The sequence below is a fragment of the Zonotrichia albicollis genome, chromosome 24 (assembly GCF_047830755.1).
Source record: "Zonotrichia albicollis isolate bZonAlb1 chromosome 24, bZonAlb1.hap1, whole genome shotgun sequence".
Lineage (NCBI taxonomy): Eukaryota > Metazoa > Chordata > Aves > Passeriformes > Passerellidae > Zonotrichia > Zonotrichia albicollis.
In genome coordinates this window covers 61,392-80,899 of record NC_133842.1, presented here as the reverse complement: position 1 = coordinate 80,899, position 19,508 = coordinate 61,392, and the positions used below count along the sequence as shown (strand labels likewise).

Below are 19,508 nucleotides of genomic sequence, written 5' to 3'. Positions count from 1 at the left end.
TTTGGAGGACTTCCGGTAATGCTCTATGGCATTGGAGACCCTCCGCTCCGTCTCGATGGTGCTGGAGGACCCCGCGGCCTCTCTATGGTTTCCCCGGGGTTTCTGCGCATGCGCGGCGCGGCCGCTTCCGGTAGTGCCGCCATGAGGGACCGGACGCGGGAACTGCATCAGGCGAGAGGCCAAAAAATGGGGAAAAAAGTTCAAAAATCGGGAAAGAGAGGCGAAAAATCGGGAAAAGGAGCCCGGAATCGGAACCGGGGAGCCCGAAAATGGGCGAGAAGTGGCGGAAAATGGGGAAAAGGAGGAGAAAAATGGGGGAAAAGAGGAGAGAAATGGGAAAATGGCCGGAAAATGGCAGAAAAGGGGAAAAAAGGGCAAAAATGGGAAAAAGAGGCAAAAATGAGGGGGAAAAGTACAAAAGTTGGGGAAATGAGCCCCAAAATGGGGAGAAGGAGCCTAAAAATGGGAAAATGAGGTAAAACATTGGGGAAAAGATGCAGAAATGGGGAAAAGAGAAAAAACGTTGAGGAAAAGGAGGTGAAAAACGGGGAAGGAAAGGCCCCAAAATGGGAGATTTGTCCCCAAAATCAGGAACAGAGCCCAGAAATGGGGAAAGGAAACAAAACCGGGGAAAGATCCAAGAACCGGGGAAGGATCCAAAAAACGGGGCCGGAGTTGGATTTGCCCAAATCTGAGATTTTTCCCCCCAATTTCCCCTCCCCCCCCCAGGGCTCGGACTCGGACTCGGAGGGGGAGGGGCCGGGGGGGGAGGGGCGGCTCCTCGGCCCCCAGGACCCCGCCCTGGCCCAGGTGGGTCCCGCCCCCTTTGCATCTCATCTGCATCTCATCTGCATCTCATTTGCATATCATTTGCATATCATTTGCATCTCATTTGCATCTCGGTTTCCCTTTCTCGGGTTCTGGTGGGGCTCTGTTGCGATGTCTCCTGCTCCTGCCTTGATGGGACCTGTTTATATCGCGATATCAGCTGTCCCTATCGCGATATGACGCGCTCATATCCCCGCTCCTGTTGCGATACGCGTCCCTGTCATGACGGAACGGCCGCTGTCGCGACATGACCCGTCTCTATCGCGACATGACCCGTCTCTGTCGTGATAGAATGCCCCCTGTCGTGATATCGCTCACTCCCATCACAATGCAGCCTCCCCCTATCGCGACGTGAGCCGTCTGTGTCGCGATATAACCCGTTCATATCGCGATATAACCCGTTTATGTCATGACAGGCGCGCCGCGTGCGCTCCCGGTTGGCAGCGCTGTCGCTGTGCAATGTCTGATATCGCGATATCCCCCGTTCATATCGCGATAGAAGGTGTTTATATCACGATATCCCCCATTTATATCGCGATATATCGTGACAGGCGCGCCGCGTGCGCTCCCTGCTGGCGGCGCTGTCCCTGTACAATGTCTGATATCGCGATAGAAGGTGTTTCTATCACGATATAACCCATTTATATCACGATATATCACGACAGGCGCGCCGCGTGCGCTCCCTGCTGGCGGCACTGTCGGTGTGCAATGTCTGATATCGCGATAGAAGGTGTTTGTATCGCGATATCCCCCGTTCATATCGCGATAGAAGGTGTTTATATCGCGACAGGCGCACCGCGTGCGCTCCCTGCTGGCGGCGCTGTCCCTGTACAATGTCTGATATCGCGATATACCCCGTTTATATCACGATACAACCCGTTTCTATCGCGATATATCGCTCCAGGCGCGCCGCGTGCGCTCCCTGCTGGCGGCGCTGTCGCTGTGCAATGTCTGATATCGCGATATACCCCGTTCATATCGCGATAGAAGGTGTTTATATCGCGATATGTCGTGACAGGCGCGCCGCGTGCGCTCCCTGCTGGCGGCGCTGTCCCTGTGCAATGTCTGATATCGCGATAGAAGGTGTTTATATCGCGATATAACCCGTTTCTATCGCTCCAGGCGCGCCGCGTGCGCTCCCTGCTGGCGGCGCTGTCCCTGTGCAATGTCTGATATCGCGATATACCCCGTTCATATCGCGATAGAAGGTGTTTATATCGCGATATGTCGTGACAGGCGCGCCGCGTGCGCTCCCTGCTGGCGGCGCTGTCCCTGTGCAATGTCTGATATCGCGATAGAAGGTGTTTATATCGCGATATAACCCGTTTCTATCGCTCCAGGCGCGCCGCGTGCGCTCCCTGCTGGCGGCGCTGTCCCGGAGCGCGGCCGAGCTGGAGCAGCTGCAGGAGAGAGCGCTGGGAACGCCCCTCCCCCCCCCGGGTCAGAATTTGGGGGAATTTGGGGAATTTTGGGCATTTTGGGAATTTGGGAATTTGGGGATTTGGGGAATTTTGGGGGAAATTTTGGGTGAAATTTGAGGCCTTTTCCGGGGAGGTTTTGGGAGGATTTTGTGGAATTTTTGGGAGAACTTTTGGAGGGTTTTGGGTGAATTCGGGGCGTTTTTGGGTGAATTCGGGGCATTTTTGGGTGAATTCAGGGCATTTTTGGGTGAATTTGGGGCATTTTTGGGTGAATTCGGGGCATTTTTGGGTGAATTCGGGGCAGTTTTGGGTGAGTTTGGGGCATTTCTGGGTGAATTTGGGGCATTTTGGGTGAATTTGGGGCATTTTCGGAGCCGTTTCGGGGGGCGGGATTGGGGGATTTTGGGGGGGATTTTCGGGAGGATTTTGGGGGGATTTGTGGGGAAATGGGGAATTCTCGGGGCAGAATTTTGGGTGAGTTTTGTGCGGTTTTTGCCCATTTTTTTGAGCGAGTTATTGTGTAAATTTTGGGTGAATTTTGCCCAATTTTTGGGTGGTTGTTTTGTAAATCTTGGGCAAATTCTTTGTGTGTCACTTTGGGGTCAATTTTTGGGTGAAATTTCCCCGATTTTGGGTCCCCAGAGCTGCAGGAGGAGCTGGGCTGGTTCCCAGTGAATTTTTGGTGATTTTTAATGTGAATTTTGGGTGAAATTTCCCCGTTTTTGGGTCCCCAGAGCTGCAGGAGGAGCTGGGCTGGTTCCCAGTGAATTTTTGGTGATTTTTGGGTGAATTTTGGGTGAAATTTCCCCGTTTTTGGGTCTCTCAGAGCTGCAGGAGGAGCTGGGCTGGTTCACAGTGAATTTTTGGTGATTTTTGGGTGAAATTTCCCCGATTTTGGGTCCCCAGAGCTGCAGGAGGAGCTGGGCTGGTTCCCAGTGAGTTTTTGGTGATTTTTGAGTGAATTTTGGGTGAAATTTCCCCGTTTTTGGGTCTCTCAGAGTTGCAGGAGGAGCTGCAGCGGCTCCGGGACGAGATCCAGGACCTGACCCGGGAGATCCAGGGGGGGCTCCGAGGTAACCCCAAAATACCCCAAAATTACCCCAAAACGCCCCAAAATTACCCCAAAAATACCCAAAAACCAGCCCTTCAAATACCCCAAAATTACCCCAAAAATACCCAAAAAATAACCCCTAAAATACCCCAAAACCACCCCAAAATAACTCCAAAAATACCCAAAAATAATCCTTAAAATACCCCGAAAATACCCCAAAATTACCCCAAAAAACAACCCTTAAAATACCCCAAAACCACCCCAAAATAACTCCAAAAATACCCAAAAAAAATCCTTAAAATACCCCAAAATTACCCAAAAATACCCAAAAAACAACCTTTAAAATACCCCGAAACCACCCCAAAATTACCCCAAAAATACCCAAAAAATAACCCTTAAAATACCCCAAAACCGCCCCAAAATACCCCAGAATAACCCCAAAAATACCCAAAAAATAACTCCCAAAAAATACCCAAAAAACCATCTCAAAATGGCTCCAAAAATCCCTAAAAATTACCCCAAAAATACCCTAAAAACAACCCTTCAAATACCCTGAAACCGCCCGAAAATACCCCAAAATTACTGCTAAAAATACCCCAAAATTACCCAAAAATACCCTAAAAATAACCCCAGAAAAATACAACAAAAAAATCTCAAAAAGGCTCCAAAAATCCCAAAAAATTACCCCAAAAATATCCCTCAAAATATCCCCAAAAACAACCCCCAAAAAAATCTCAAAGTTACCCCAAAATATCTCCAAAAACCACCCCCAAAATTGCCCCAAGATACCCCAAAACTACCCCGAATTTAGCCCCAAAAATACCCCCAAAAATACCCTGAAACTCCCCCAAAATATCCCCAAAATACCCTAAAACTCCCCAAAATTATCCCAAAAATGCCGTAAAATTACCCCAAAAACTGCCCTCAAAAATCCCCCAAAATGTCACAAAATTAACCCCAAAATTACCCAAAAATATCCCCCAAAAATCCTCAGAAAATACCCAAAAACTCCTCAAAAATCCCTCAAATACCCAAAGAATGCCCCAAAATACCCCAAAATACCCCAAAATACCCGAAATGCTGCCCCCAAAATCTCCTAAAATTACCCCAAAATATTCCCCCAAAATTCCCCAAAATGCCCCAAAATTCCCATTTTCCCCCCATTTTTTCCCATTTCCCCCAATATTTGGGTTTTTTTCCCCATTTTCCACAATTCTTTGATTTTTTCCCCAACATTTTGGGGTTTTTTAAATCCATTTTTAATGAATTTTGCCAATATTTTCCTTTTTTCACCATTTTCCCCAATATTTTGGGGTTTTTTTTAATCCATTTTTAATGAATTTTCCCAATATTTTGCTTTTGTCCCCATTTTCCCCAATTCTTTGATTTTTTCCCCCCATTTTCCCCAATTTTTTTTTTCCATTTTTAATGAATTTTTCCCAATATTTTGGGTTTATTTTTTCCATTTTTAATTCATTTTTTCCCAATATTTTGGGGTTATTTTTTCCATTTTTAATAAATTTCCCCAACATTTTGGGTTTATTTTAATCCATTTTTGATGAATTTTCCCAATATTTTGGGTTTATTTTAATCCGTTTTTAATCAATTTCCCCAATATTTTGGGTTTTTTTAAATCCGTTTTTAATGAATTTTCCCCAATATTTTGGGGTTATTTTTTCCCCATTTTCCCCAATATTTTGGGTTTTTTTTTTTCCATTTTTGATGAATTTTCCCAATATTTGGGTTTTTTCCCCATTCCCAGCGCTGGCCCCGGCGCCCGAGGAGGCCCCGAACTCCATCGGGGCTCGGCTGCGACGAACCCAGGTGGGATTGGGGGCAAATCCGGGGGTTTTGGGCAAATCCGGGGATTTCGGGCAAATCCGGGAAATTCGGGGTTTGGGGGAATTTGGGGGGATTTGGGGTTTTTGGGGAATTTGGGGAATTTTCAATTTTTTTAGGGAATTTTTGGGGTGAATTTTTTGGGGGTTTGGGGGAATTTGGGGGAATTTGGGGAATTTTCAGGGTTTTTAGGGAATTTTTGGGGTGAATTTTTGGGGGTTTGGGGCAATTTTGGGGGAATTTTAGGGGCGATTTTTGGGGGATTTTTGGGTAAATTTGAGGGAATTTTGGGGCGAATTCCAGGGGTTTTTGGAAAATGTGGGGATTTTTGAAGGAGAATTTTGGGGGGATTTTTGGGGGTTTGGGGCAAATTTGGGGGAATTTGGGGAATTTTCAATTTTTTTAGGGAATTTTTGGGGTGAATTTTTTGGGGATTTGGGGCAAATTTGGGGGAATTTGGGGAATTTTCAATTTTTTTAGGGAATTTTTGGGGTGAATTTTTTGGGGATTTGGGGCAAATTTGGGGGAATTTGGGGAATTTTCAATTTTTTTAGGGAATTTTTGGGGTGAATTTTTTGGGGGTTTGGGGCAAATTTGGGGGAATTTTAGGGGCAAATTTTGGGGTAAATTTGAGGGAATTTGGGGGTGAATTCCAGGGGTTTTTGGAAAATTTCAGGATTTTTAAAGGAGATTTTTTGGGGGGGATTTTTGGGTAAATTTGAGGGAATTTTGGGGGAATTTTCAATTTTTTTAGGGAATTTTTGGGGTGAATTTTTTGGGGGTTTGGGGCAAATTTGGGGGAATTTTAGGGGCAAATTTTGGGGTAAATTTGAGGGAATTTTGGGGTGAATTCCAGGGGTTTTTGGAAAATTTCAGGATTTTTAAAGGAGATTTTTTGGGGGGGATTTTTGGGTAAATTTGAGGGAATTTTGGGGGAATTTTCAATTTTTTTAGGGAATTTTTGGGGTGAATTTTTTGGGGGTTTGGGGCAAATTTGGGGGAATTTTAGGGGCAAATTTTGGGGTAAATTTGAGGGAATTTTGGGGTGAATTCCAGGGGTTTTTGGAAAATTTCAGGATTTTTAAAGGAGATTTTTTGGGGGTTTTGGGGTAAATTTGGGGGAATTTTTAGGGGTGATTTTTGGGGGGATTTTTGGGTAAATTTGAGGGAATTTTGGAGGGAATTTGGGGAATTTTGGTTTTTTTTAGGGAATTTTTGGGGTGAATTTTTGTGGGTTTGGGGCAAATTTGGGGTTTTTGGGGAATTTTAGTAGTTTGGGGTTTTTTAGGGGAATTTTTGGGGTTTTTGGGTGAAATTTGGGGGATTTTTGGGGAGAATTTTGAGCGAATTTTGGGAGGAATTTTTGGGTTTTTCTCTGTGAATTTGGGGGAATTTTTGGGGGGAATTTTCCAGGGATTTTTGGGTGAATTTGAGGGAATTTTGGGAGGAATTTTTGGGTGAATTTGGGGGAATTTTGGGGCTGAATTTTGGGCAATTTTGGGGCGATTTTGAAGGGGACTTTTGGGGTTTTTTAGGGCATTTTTGGGAGGAATTTTGGGGCTTTTTTGGGGATTTTTTTGGGAATTTTTTGGGGAATTTTGGGGCGATTTTGGGGTGGATTTTGGGTGGATTTGGGGCGATTTGCTCATTTCTGGCCGATTTGGGGGAGGATTTTCCTGGGGATTTTTGGGATTTTCTGATTTTTGGGGGGATTTTTTGGGGACTTTTGGGCGTTTTGGGCATTTTGGGGTTCCCTGGGTGGGATTTTGGGTGGATTTGGGGCAGTTTTGGGTTGTTCTGGGTGGATTTGGGGCGGATTTTGGCCATTTCTGGCTGGATTTTCATGGGGATTTTTGGGTGGATTTTGGTCATTTCTGGGCGGATTTTTTTGGGGTTTTTTGGCGTTTTGGGGTTTTTGGGGTCCCCCTGACGGATTTTGGGGTCCCCTGGATGATTTCAGGGCTCCCTGGGTGGGATTTTGGGTGGATTTGGGTGAATTTTGGCCGTTTCTGGGCGGATTTTCGTCGTTCTTTGGCGTATTTCGCTCGTTTTTCGTCGGATTTTTTTGGGGTTTTTTGGCATTTTGGGTTTTTGGGGTCCCCCTGACGGATTTTGGGGTCCCCCCACCCCAGCACGGGCTCCTGGCCCAGCAGTTTTGGGGGCTCACGGGGACCCTCCAGGCCGCCCAGGGCCGCTACCCGCCAGCGCAGCCTGCAGAGGATCCAGCGGCAGCTGCAGATCGGTGAGAAAAACCCAAATTTGGGGGATTTTAACCCATTTTGGGGGGCCCAAAAATTCCTGGGGGGTCCCTGGGAGGGTCCCTGGAAAATTTTGGGGGGTTCAGAAAAAATTTGGGGGAATTTTGAGAATTTTTGGGGATTTTGGGAGGTTTCGAGGGAGGGAAAAATGATGGAGGAGGGACCCAAAATTTGGGGCGGGACAAAAAATTTTGGGGGGGTCCCAAAAAATCCTGGGGGGTCCCGAGATCCCTGGGAGGGTCCCTGGAAAATTTTGGGGGGTTCAGAAAAAATTTGGGGGAATTTTGAGAATTTTTGGGGATTTTTGGAAGGAAAAAGGTTCGGGGGAGATGGAAAATTTTGGGGGTTTTGGAAAATTTTGGGGTCCTGAAAATTTTTTTGGGGGGGGTCCCAAAAAATTCTTGGGAGGGTCCCTGAAATTTTTGGGGGGTTCTGGAAAAATTTGGGGCCAAAATTTGGAGGAATTCCTGAAAAATGCCGAATTGGGCCCAAAATTTGGGAGAATTTTCCCATTTTTTGCTTCATTTTTTCCCGTTTTTGGGGCGATTGTTCCCAATTTTGGGGCCCTTTTCCATTTTTTGGGTCAATTTTCACAATTTTCAGGTCATTTCCCCCATTTTTGGCTCAATTTCCTTCATTTCTTTGGCTTCATTTCCCCATTTTTGGGTAAAATTTCCCCATTTTTGCTCAGTTTTTCCTTTTTTCTCTCATTTTTCTCATTTTTGGGGTGATTATTCCCAATTTTGGGGTCCTTTAACCCCAAAATTTTCCCATTTCTGGGGTCCTTTTTCTCCATTTTTGGCTGAATTTTCCCATTTTCGGGGTAATTATTCTTAATTTTGGGATATTTTCCAGTTTTGGCTGAATTTTCCCATTTTCGGGGTAATTATTCCTAATTTTGGGATATTTCCCCATTTTTGGCTGAATTTTCCCATTTTTGGGTCCCCATCCCCATTTTTTTGGGTAAAAATTTCCCATTTTTGCTCAAATTTCCCATTTTTGGGGTATTTTCACCCATTTTTCTCTCAATTTCCCCATTTCCAGCTCCATTTTCCCAGTTTTCCCTGAATTCTCCCATTTTTGGATCCCTTTTTCCCATTTTTCTCTCAATTTCCCCATTTTTGGGGTTAAAATTTCCCATTTTTGCTCAATTTCCCCATTTTTGGGGTTAAAATTTCCCATTTTTCTCTCAATTTCCCCATTTTTGGGGTCCCTTTTGGCGTTTGAAAATCCCAATTTTGGGACAATTTTCCCCTTTTTTCATCCCTTTTTCCCATTTTTTTCTCTATTTTCCCCATTTTTGGGGTGATTTTCCCCAATTTTGGCTCCATTTTCTCACCTTCGGGGTCGTTTTTCCCGTTTTCTCTCAATTTTCCCGATTTTGGGCGATTTCTCCCCATTCCAGCCGGGCGGGCGCCGCCGTCGGAGGAGGAGCTGGAGGCGATGCTGGAGTCGGGCCGGAGCCAGATCTTCGTCAGCCACGTCAGATTTGGGGGAAAAAACGGCCAATTTGGGCAAAAACGGGGAAAAATGGGATTTGGGGCTTTTGGGGGGATTTTGGGGGATTTTGGGGATTTTTTGGGGATTTTTGGGGATTTTGGGGTTCCCAGAAGCCGATGTTGGAGTCGGGCCGGAGCCAGAGCTTCAGCAGCCGCCTCAGATTTGGGGGAAAAAACGGCGAATTTGGGCAAAAACAGGGCAAAAATCAGATTGGGGGCTTTTGGGGGAATTTGGGGATTTTTGGGGGATTTTTTGGGGATTTTTTTGGGGCATTTTTGGGGATTTTGGGGTTCCCAGGAGCCGATGTTGGGTCGGAGCCAGATCTTCGTCAGCCACGTCAGATTTGGGGCCAAAAACAGCGAATTTGGGCAAAATTGGGATTGGGGGCTTTTGGGGGATTTTGGGGGATTTTGGGGATTTTTTGGGGATTTTGGGGATTTTTGGGGTTCCCAGGAGCCGATGTTGGAGTGGGGCCGGAGGCAGAGCTTCGTCAGCCACGTCAGATTTGGGGAGAAAAACGGAGAATTTGGGCAAAAATGGGATTTGGGGAAAAACCGGGATTTTTGGAGAAAATTTGGGATTTTGGGGGTTTTTTTTTGAGGGATTTTGGGGTTAATTTTGGGGGATTTGGGTTTTTTTTGTGGAGTTGTTTTGGGGAGATTTTTGGGGTTAATTTTGGGCGGTTTGGGGGCATTTTTGGGTGGTTTTTGGGGTTTTTTTTTGGGGAGATTTTTGGGTGGTTTTTGGGCTTCTTTTGATGGATTTTCATGGGGAGTTTTGGGGAGATTTTGGGTGAATTTTGGGCTGATTTAGATGGATTTTCGGGGATTTTTTGGGTGTTTTTTGGGCTTTTTTTGATGGATTTTCGTGGGGTTTTTGGGGATTTTTTGGGGAATTTTGGGCTGATTTTGATGGAGATTTTTGGGGATTATTTTGGGTGAATTTTGGGCTTTTTTTTAATGGATTTTCCTGGGGGCTTTTGGGGATTTTTTGTGTGAATTCTTTTGGGATTTGGTTTTTTTTTTTACCTTTTGGAATTTTCCCATTTCCGGGCGGTTTTTGGGCTGATTTCAATGGATTTTCGAGGGGGTTTTTTGGGGGTTTTTTGGGCTTTTTTCGATGGATTTTCGTGGGGGTTTTTGGGGATTTTTTGGGGAATTTTGGGCTGATTTTGATGGAGGATTTTGGGGATTTTTTGGGTGAATTTTGGGCTGATTTTGATGGAGGATTTTGGGGATTTTCTGGGTGAATTTTGGGGTTTTTTTGATGGATTTTCGTGGGGATTTTTGGGGGGAATTTTTGTAGGATTTGGGTTTTTTTTTAACTTTTGGGATTTTTCCCATTTCTGGGCGATTTTTGGGCTTTTTTCGATGGATTTTCAAGGGGGTTTTTGGGGGGTTTTTGGGCTTTTTTCAATGGATTTTGATGGAGGTTTTTCGAGATTTTTTGGGTGAATTTTGGGCTTTTTTCGATGGATTTTCCTGGGGGTTTTTGGGGATTTTTTGGGTGAATTCTTTTAGGATTTGTTTTTATTTTTACCTTTTGGATTCTTCCCTTTTCCGGGCGATTTTTGGGCTGATTTCAATGGATTTTCGAGGGGGTTTTTGGGGATTTTTTGGGTGAATTTTGGGCTGATTTCGATGGATTTTTGTGGGGATTTTTGGGGTAAATTTTTTTGGGATTTGTTTTTTCTTTACCTTTTGGTGTTTTTCCCGTTTTTTGGGTGAATTTTGGCATTTTTCGATGGATTTTCGCGGGGATTTTTGGGGATTTTTTTGGGTGAATTTTGGGCTTTTTTCAATGGATTTTTCGTGGCGATTTTTGGGTGAATTCTTTTGGGATTTGTTTTTTTTTTACCTTTTGGTATTTTTCCCATTTCCGGGCAATTTTTGGGCTGATTTCGATGGATTTTCGAGGGGGTTTTTTGGAGATTTTTTGGGTGAATTTTGGGGTTATTTTGATGGATTTTCATGGGGGTTTTTGGGGGAATTCTTTTGGGATTCATTTTTTTTTTTTTAACTCTTCAGAATTTTCTCATTTTTGGGTGAATTCTGGGCTTTTTTTGATGGATTTTCCTGGAGGTTTTTTGGGGATTTTTTGGGTGAATTTTGGGCTTTTTTGGATGGATTTTCATGGGGGTTTTTGAGGATTTTTTGTGTGAATTCTTTTAGGATTTGTTTCTTTTTTTCCCTTTCGTTATTTTTCCTGTTTCTGGGTGATTTTTGGGCTTTTTTCGATGGATTTTCGAGGGGGTTTTTTGGGGGTTTTTTGGGCTGATTTCGATGGATTTTCATGGGGGTTTTTGGGGATTTTTTGGGTGAATTTTGGGCTTTTTTCGATGGATTTTCGTGGGGATTTTTGGGGGTTTTTTTGGGGGAAATTTTTTAGGATTTGGTTTTTTTTTTAACTTTTTGGATTTTTCCCATTTCTGGGCGATATTTGGGCTGATTTCAATGGATTTTCGTGGGGGTTTTTGGGGGGTTTTTTGGGTGACTTTTGGGCTTTTTTCGATGGATTTTTGTGGGGATTTTTGGGGATTTTTTGGGGAATTTTGGGCTTTTTTTTGATGGATTTTGATGGAGGTTTTTGGGGATTTTTTGGGTAAATTTTGGGCTGATTTCGATGGATTTTTGTGGGGTTTTTTTGGGGATTTTTTGGGGAATTTTGGGCTTTTTTCGATGGATTTTGGTGGGGATTTTTGAGGATTTTTTGGGGTGAATTTTGAGCTTTTTTCTATGGATTTTGATGGATGTTTCTGGGGATTTTTTGGGTGTATTTTGGGCTTTTTTCGATGGATTTTCGCGGGGATTTTTGGGGATTTTTTTGGGTGAATTTCGCGCTGATTTCGATGGATTTTTGAGGGGATTTTTGGGGATTTTTTGGGTGAATTTTGGGCTGATTTTGATGGATTTTGATGGAGGTTTTTGGGGGTTTTCTGGGTGAATTTTGGGCTTTTTTCAATGGATTTTCATGGAGATTTTTGGGGATTTTTTGTGCGAATTCCTTTAGGATTTATTTTTATTTTTCCCTTTCGTTATTTTTCCCGTTTCCGGGCGATTTTTGGACTGATTTCAATGGATTTTCATGGGGGTTTTTGGGGATTTTTTGGGCTGATTTCGATGGATTTTCCTGGGGGGTTTTGGGGATTTTTTTGGGTGAATTTTGGGCTGATTTCGATGGATTTTCCTGGGGATTTTTTTTGGGTGAATTTTGGGCTGATTTCGATGGATTTTCGTGGGGGTTTTTGGGGGGTTTTTTGGGCTGATTTCGAGGTATTTTCGCGGGGATTTTTGAGGATTTTTTGTGCGAATTCCTTTAGCATTTATTTCTTTTTTTCCCTTCCATTATTTTTCCCGTTTCCGGGCGATTTTTGGGCTTATTTTGCTGGATTTTCGTGGGGATTTTTAGGGATTTTTTTGGGTGAATTTTGGTCTTATTTTGCTGGATTTTCATGGAGGTTTTTGGGGATTTTTTGGGGAATTTTGGGCTGATTTTGATGGAGGTTTTTGGGGATTTTTTTGGGTGAATTTTGGGCTTTTTTCGATGGATTTTCGCGGGGATTTTTGGGGGAATTTTTTTAGGATTTGGTTTTTTTTTTAACTTTTGGAATTTTTCCCATTTTTGGGCGAATTTTCGGTTGATTTTGATGGATTTTCCTGGGGGTTTTTAGGGATTTTTTTGGGTGAATTTCGGGCTTTTTTCGATGGATTTTCGCGGGGATTTTTGTGCGAATCCTTTAGCATTTATTTCTATTTTCCCCTTCCGTTATTTTTCCCGTTTCCGGCCGGTTTTCCCCCGTTTCCAGGCCCCGTCCCCGCTCTCCGCCCGCGCCCTGGACGAGGCCGGGCAGCGGCACCGGGAGCTGCAGCGCCTCGAGCGCGGCCTCCGCGAGCTGGGCGAGCTCTTCCAGCTGCTCAGCGGCACCGTCGAGGCCCAGGTCCGTACTGGTTATACTGGTTAGACTGGTTTGGGGAAAAAACGGCAATTTTCGGTGAAAATTTGGCGGTTCTAGCTCAAAAAACGGCGATTTTATGGCCAAAAACGTGAATTTGGCGGCGGGAAATTGGGATTTTCATGGTGGGAATGATGCTTGGAGGGACTGGTTTGGACTGGTTATACTGGTTTATACTGGGAGGGACTGGGAGGAGAAAATTGGGTGATTTTGGGTGAAAAAATGGCGATTTTAGGGCCGAAAATGTCATTTTTATGGCAAAAATGGGGATTTTGGGGTAGAAAACGGGGAATTTGGGGGTGAAATGGGACTGGTTTGTACTGGTTTATACTGGGAGGGACTGGGAGGAGAAAAAATGGCGATTTTCGGTGAAAATTTGGCGGTTCTAGCTCAAAAAACGGCGATTTTAGGGCAAAAAATGTGAATTTGGCGGCGGGAAATCGGGGTTTTCGAGGTGGGAATGATGCTTGGAGGGACTGGTTTCGACTGGTTATACTGGTTTGGACTGGGAGGAGAAAATTTGGTGATTTTGGGTGAAATTTTGGTGATTTTGGGTGAAAAAATGGCGATTTTAGGGCCGAAAATGTCATTTTTGTGGCAAAAATGGGGATTTTGGGGTGGAAATGGGACTGGTTTATACTGGTTTGCACTGGGATGAACTGGGATGAACTGGGAGCAAAAAACCCGGGGATTTTGGGTGAAAAAATGACGATTCTAGGGCAAAAAAACGGCGATTTTGGGTCAAAAAATATCAATTTGGGGTCCAAAAATGGCAATTTTAGGACCAAAATCAGGGATGTTGGGATGGAAATGGGACTGGTTTATACTGGGAGGGACTGGGAGCAGAAAATTTGGTGATTTTGGGTGAAATTTTGGTGGTTTTGGGTGAAAAAATGGCGATTTTAGGGCCGAAAATGTCATTTTTATGGCAAAAGTGGGGATTTTGGGTTAGAAAATGGGGAATTTGGGGGTGAGATGGGACTGGTTTGTACTGGTTTATACTGGGAGGGACTGGGAGGAGAAAATTTGGTGATTTTGGGTGAAATTTTGGTGATTTTGGGTGAAAAATGGCGATTTTAGGCCAAAAATGGCGATTTTGGGACAAAAATTGGTGATTTTGAGGTAGAAAATGGGGAATTTGGGGGTGAAATGGGACTGGTTTGTACTGGTTTGGGGAAAAAAACGGCGATTTTCGGTGAAAATTTGGCGATTCTAGCTCAAAAAACGGCGATTTTACGGCAAAAAATGTGAATTTGGCGGCGGGAAATCGGGGTTTTCGGGGTGGAAATGATGCTTGGAGGGACTGGTTTGGACTGGGTTGTACTGGTTTGGACTGGGAGGAGGAAATTGGGTGGTTTTGGGGGAAATTTTGGTGATTTTGGGTGAAAAAATGGCGATTTTAGGTCAAAAAATGTTGTTTTTATGGCAAAAATGGGGATTTTGGGGTAGAAAACGGGGATTTTGGGGGTGAAGTGGGACTGGTTTGTACTGGTTTATACTGGGAGGGACTGGGATGGACTGAGAGGGACTGGGAGGAGAAAATTGGGTGATTTTGGGTGAAATTTTGGTGATTTTGGGTGAAAAAATGGCGATTTTAGGGCTGAAAATGGCAATTTTGGGACAAAAATTGGTGATTTTGAGGTAGAAAATGGGGAATTTCGGGGTGAAATGGGACTGGGTTGTACTGGTTTATACTGGGAGGGACTGGGAGGAGAAAATGGGGTGATTGTGGGTGAAAAAATGGCGATTTTAGGGTCGAAAATGTCATTTTTATGGCAAAAATGGGGATTTTGGGGTAGAAAATGGGGAATTTGGGGGTGAAATGGGACTGGTTTGTACTGGGTTATACTGGTTTGGACTGGGAGCAGGAAATTTGGGGATTTTGGGGGAAGTTTTGGTGATTTTGGGTGAAAAAATGGCGATTTTAGGGCCGAAAATGTCATTTTTATGGAAAAAATGGGGATTTTGGGGTAGAAAACGGGGAATTTGGGGGTGAAATGGGACTGGGTTATACTGGTTTGGACTGGGAGGAGGAAATTTGGTGGTTTTGGGTGAAGTTTTGGTGATTTTGGGTGAAAAAATGGTGATTTTAGGTCAAAAAATGTCATTTTCATGGCAAAAGTGGGGATTTTGGGGTAGAAAACGGGGAATTTGGGGGTGAAATGGGACTGGTTTGTACTGGTTTATACTGGGAGGGACTGGGAGGAGAAAAAATGGCGATTTTCGGTGAAAATTTGGCGGTTCTAGCTCAAAAAACGGCGATTTTAGGGCAAAAAATGTGAATTTGGCGGCGGGAAATCGGGGTTTTCGAGGTGGGGATGGTGCTTGGAGGGACTGGTTTGGACTGGGTTGTACTGGTTTGGGCTGGGAGGAGGAAATTTGGTGGTTTTGGGGGAAATTTTGGTGATTATGGGTGAAAAAATGGCGATTTTAGGGCCGAAAATGTCATTTTTATGGCAAAAGTGGGGATTTTGGGGTGGAAATGGGACTGGTTTATACTGGTTTGCACTGGGATGAACTGGGATGAACTGGGAGCAAAAAACCCGGGGATTTTGGGTGAAAAAATGACGATTTTGGGGCAAAAAACGGCGATTTTGGGTCAAAAAATATCAATTTGGGGTCCAAAAATGGCAATTTTAGGACCAAAATCAGCGATGTTGGGATGGAAATGGGACTGGTTTATACTGGGAGGGACTGGGAGGAGAAAATTTGGTGATTTTGGGGGAAGTTTTGGTGATTTTGGGTGAAAAAATGGCGATTTTAGGTCAAAAAATGTCATTTTTATGGCAAAAGTGGGGATTTTGGGGTAGAAAATGGGGAATTTGGGGCTGAAATGGGACTGGTTTGTACTGGTTTATACTGGGAAGGACTGGGAGGAGAAAATGTGGTGGTTTTGGGTGAAGTTTTGGTGATTTTGGGTGAAAAAATGGCGATTTTAGGTCAAAAAATGTCATTGTTATGGCAAAAATGGGGATTTTGGGGTAGAAAACGGGGAATTTGGGGGTGAGATGGGACTGGTTTGTACTGGTTTATACTGGGAAGGACTGGGAGGAGAAAATGTGGTGGTTTTGGGTGAAGTTTTGGTGATTTTGGGTGAAAAAATGGCGATTTTAGGTCAAAAAATGTCATTGTTATGGCAAAAATGGGGATTTTGGGGTAGAAAACGGGGAATTTGGGGGTGAAATGGGACTGGTTTGTACTGGTTTATACTGGGTAGGAATTGGGATAAATTGGGAGGGACTGGGAGGACAAAATTTGGTGATTTTGGGGGAAAAAAATGGCGATTTTAGGCCAAAAATGGCAATTTTGGGACAAAAATTGGTGATTTTGAGGTAGAAAATTGGGAATTTGGGGGTGAGATGGGACTGGGTTGTACTGGTTTATACTGGGAGGGACTGGGAGGAGAAAATTTGGTGATTTTGGGTGAAAAAATGGCGATTTTAGGTCAAAAAATGTCATTTTTATGGCAAAAATGGGGATTTTGGGGTAGAAAACGGGGATTTTGTGTCTGTAAATGGGACTGGGTTGTACTGGTCTATACTGGGAAGGAACTGGGATCAATTGGGAGGGACCGGGAGGAGAAAATTGGGTGATTTTGGGTGAAAAAATGGCGATTTTAGGTCAAAAATGGCGATTTTGGGACAAAAATTTGTGATTTTGAGGTAAAAAATGGGGAATTTGGGGGTGAAATGGGACTGGTTTGTACTGGGAGGGACTGGGAGGAGAAAATTTGGTGATTTTGGGTGAAAAAATGGCGATTTTAGGTCAAAAATGGCAATTTTGGGACAAAAATTGGTGATTTTGAGGTAGAAAATGGGGAATTTGGGGGTGAGATGGGACTGGTTTGTACTGGTTTATACTGGGAGGGACTGGGAGGAGAAAATTGGGTGATTTTGGGTGAAAAAATGGCGATTTTAGGTCAAAAAATGTCATTTTTACGACAAAAATGGGGATTTTTGGGGTGGAAATGGCACTGGTTTATACTGGTTTGTACTGGGATGAACTGGGATGAACCGGGATGAACCTGGAGCAAAAAACCCGGGGATTTTGGGTCGAAAAATGGCGATTTTAGGGCCGAAAACGTTTCATACTGGTTTGTACTGGTCCGTCCTGGTGCAGGGTGACGTCATCGACCGCATCGAGCAGCAGGTGCTGCACTCGGGGGCGCACCTGGAAAAGGGGCGGGGCCACCTCCAGGGGGCGGGGCGGCGGCAGAAGGCGGCCCGGAAGGTAACTGGGATTAAACTGGTTTATACTGGGATTGAACTGGTTTATACTGGTTTGTACTGGGAGGGACTGGTTTATACTGGGAAGGGTCACTGGGCAAACTGGGAGGGAACTGGGACATACTGGTTTATACTGGGAGGGGTTAAAGGGGCACGGGGAGTTACTGGTTTGTACTGGGCCTCACTGGGAGCAGGCCCCAACTCCCAGACCAGGCCCAGCCTGCTCCAAACCGCTTTAAACCGCTCCAAACTGGTTTATACTGGTCCGGACTGGTTTGTGCCGCCCCAAACCCGTCCGTACTGGTTTATACTGGTTCATACTGGTTTGTACTGGTTCGCAGAAGCGCCTAGCCCTCGCCGCCTGCGCCTCGGTCGCCATCTTGGTCCTGGTCGCCATTGTGGCCGCTTCAGTGGCGTCCGGGTAGCTCCGAGCCCTCCCATTGGCTGCGGGAGCTGCCAATCGACGCAAGCCCCACCCTCCGCCGCCTCCGATTGGCTGGGAGTGACATCACGGCGCTGGAAGGCGAAGCCCGCCCCGCTCGGCGGTGATGGGGCGGTGCGGGTGTCAGTCAAGCATAGCGCGGGTTTTATTGGTTGGTGGTGATGTAATGGTGGTGGCGGGGAGGACTCGGCCCCGCGGCGGTTTCTATTGGCTGGTGGTGACGTCACCGGCGAGGAAAGCACTTTTTAGCCCAAAAATGGCCCAAAAAAGGCCAAAAAACCCCCAAAAAATAATAAAAAAAATTAAAAATAAAATGAGGTGAGAATTGTGCCACAAGACCCCGAAATCCACGAAAAATCGCTCGGGTTTCAGCCACAAAAAGCCAAAATTCGGAAAAACCAAGCCCAAAAAATGGAAAAGTGATGAAATGGACCCAAAATTTTGGGGTTTTTTCCCAGTTTTCACCCCTCGAGTTCAGTTGTTCCCAAAAGTCCCAAATATGTGAAGATTTGCACAAATGCTGGAGCCCAAAAGGTCTGGAATTCATTGAATTGTCCCAAAATGCCCCAAAAATGCAAAAAAAATCATCTCAGAAATCTCGAAATCCCTGAAAATTAAATAAAATCCTCAAAAATCTCCCTAAATTCTTTTTAAATCCCCCAAATTCCTTCCAAAAATCCCCCCCAAAGAAAACTCACAAATTCCCTTCAAAAATCCCCCAGAAATTCCCCAAAAAATCCCAATAACACCCCAAAATCCCCAAATCCCCTTCCAAAATCCTGAAAATAAAATAATATTAAAAACAAAAGAACACATTCTCAATAAAACAAAAAAAAATCCCCTCAAAATTTATATAAAATTCCAAAAAAATTCCCCCAAAATTCCTCCAAAAATCCGCTAAAAATTCTAAAGAAATCCCCCAAAAATCACAAAAAATATTCCGAAAAAATCTCAAAATATCCCCCAAAAAAATCCCCTAAAAATTCCAAAGAAATCCCCAAAATCACAAAAAATATCCTGAAAAAATCTCAAAATACCCCCGAAAAAATCCTCTAAAAATTCCAAAAAATTATCCAAACATTCCCAAAAACTCCTTTAAAAGTCCCCAAAAAATCCACAAAAATCTGTAAAAGTCACCAAATTCCCCAAAAATCCCCGAAATTCCCGCCAAAATCCGGCCCCAAATCTCCAATTTTGGCCCCAAATTTTTCCATTTCCCTCGCAAGGGGGCGTGGCCTGCAGGAAGGGGTGGCGCTTAATGAGAAGGGGCGTGGCCTGGGCACATCCTGCCCCGCCCCCTCGGCCCCCCGAGCCGAACCCGGAGGCCCCGAGATGGTGAGGGGGGAATTGGGGAGAAATCCGGGGAGATTGGGAAAATTTGGGGGGTTTGGAATCGTCTGGGGGATTTGGGGGGAATTTGAGGGATTTGGGGGAAAATTGGGGAATTCTGGAGGATTTTGGGGAAAACTGGGGAATTTTGGGGGAGTTTAAGGGAAATTTGGGGGGAAATTTTGGGGGAAATTCGGGAGAATTTTGGGGGCAAAATTGGGGGAGTTTGGGAAATTTGGGGATTTTTGAATAGTTTGGGGATTTGAGGGGAATTTGGGGAAAATTTGGAGGATTTTGGATGGGTTTGGGGGCAATTTGGGGATTTTAGGGGGATTTGGGTTAAAATTTGGAAACTTTTTGGGGGAATTTTTGAGGGAAATTTGGGAAAAACTTGGGAGAATTTTGGGGGGAAAATTGAGGGGAATTTGGGAGGGGTTGGAAAATTTTGGAGATTTTTGGGGGGGAAATTTGGGGATTTTAGGGGGGATTTTGGGGATATTTGTGAAGGAAATTTGGGATATTTTGGGGCGAAAATTTTTGGGGTGAATTTGGGGAGGATTTGGAGAAATTTGCGGGAATTTAGGAGAAATTGGGGAAATTTTGGAGAATTTTGAGGGGATTTGGAGGAAATTGGGATATTTTGGGGGGGGATTTGGGACAAT

At 44.5% G+C, this 19,508-nt stretch overlaps 1 protein-coding gene across 2 annotated transcripts; it reads left to right on the top strand.

Moving 5' to 3' along the window:
• The first annotated feature begins 3 nt into the window (after positions 1 to 3).
• Positions 4 to 18,215, top strand: LOC141731603 (syntaxin-4-like). Of its 2 annotated transcripts, XM_074557995.1 has the most exons (9): positions 4 to 171; positions 730 to 810; positions 2,169 to 2,268; positions 3,248 to 3,322; positions 5,063 to 5,124; positions 7,272 to 7,381; positions 8,803 to 8,879; positions 12,703 to 12,834; positions 16,969 to 17,079. In XM_074557995.1, exons 1-9 carry the CDS (start codon positions 19 to 21, stop codon positions 16,971 to 16,973), a joined length of 795 nt encoding a protein of 264 aa, XP_074414096.1. In that variant the 5' UTR covers positions 4 to 18; the 3' UTR covers positions 16,974 to 17,079. The 2 variants fall into 2 exon arrangements, with proteins under 2 accessions (XP_074414096.1, XP_074414095.1); XM_074557994.1 differs by lacking the exons at positions 7,272 to 7,381; positions 8,803 to 8,879 and adding an exon at positions 17,417 to 18,215.
• Positions 18,216 to 19,508: the final 1,293 nt, after the last annotated feature.

What these genes read in the sequence shown, in the direction of transcription:
- LOC141731603 (XM_074557994.1), top strand. Translation starts at nt 19, where the DNA reads ATGCTCTATGGCATTGGAGACCCTCCGCTCCGTCTCGATGGTGCTGGA. An exon ending in CTCGGCTGCGACGAACCCAG is followed by an intron (nt 5,125 to 12,702) that starts GTGGGATTGGGG and finishes CCCCGTTTCCAG; the next exon opens with GCCCCGTCCCCGCTCTCCGC. An exon ending in GCGGCACCGTCGAGGCCCAG is followed by an intron (nt 12,835 to 16,968) that starts GTCCGTACTGGT and finishes GTCCTGGTGCAG; the next exon opens with GGTGACGTCATCGACCGCAT.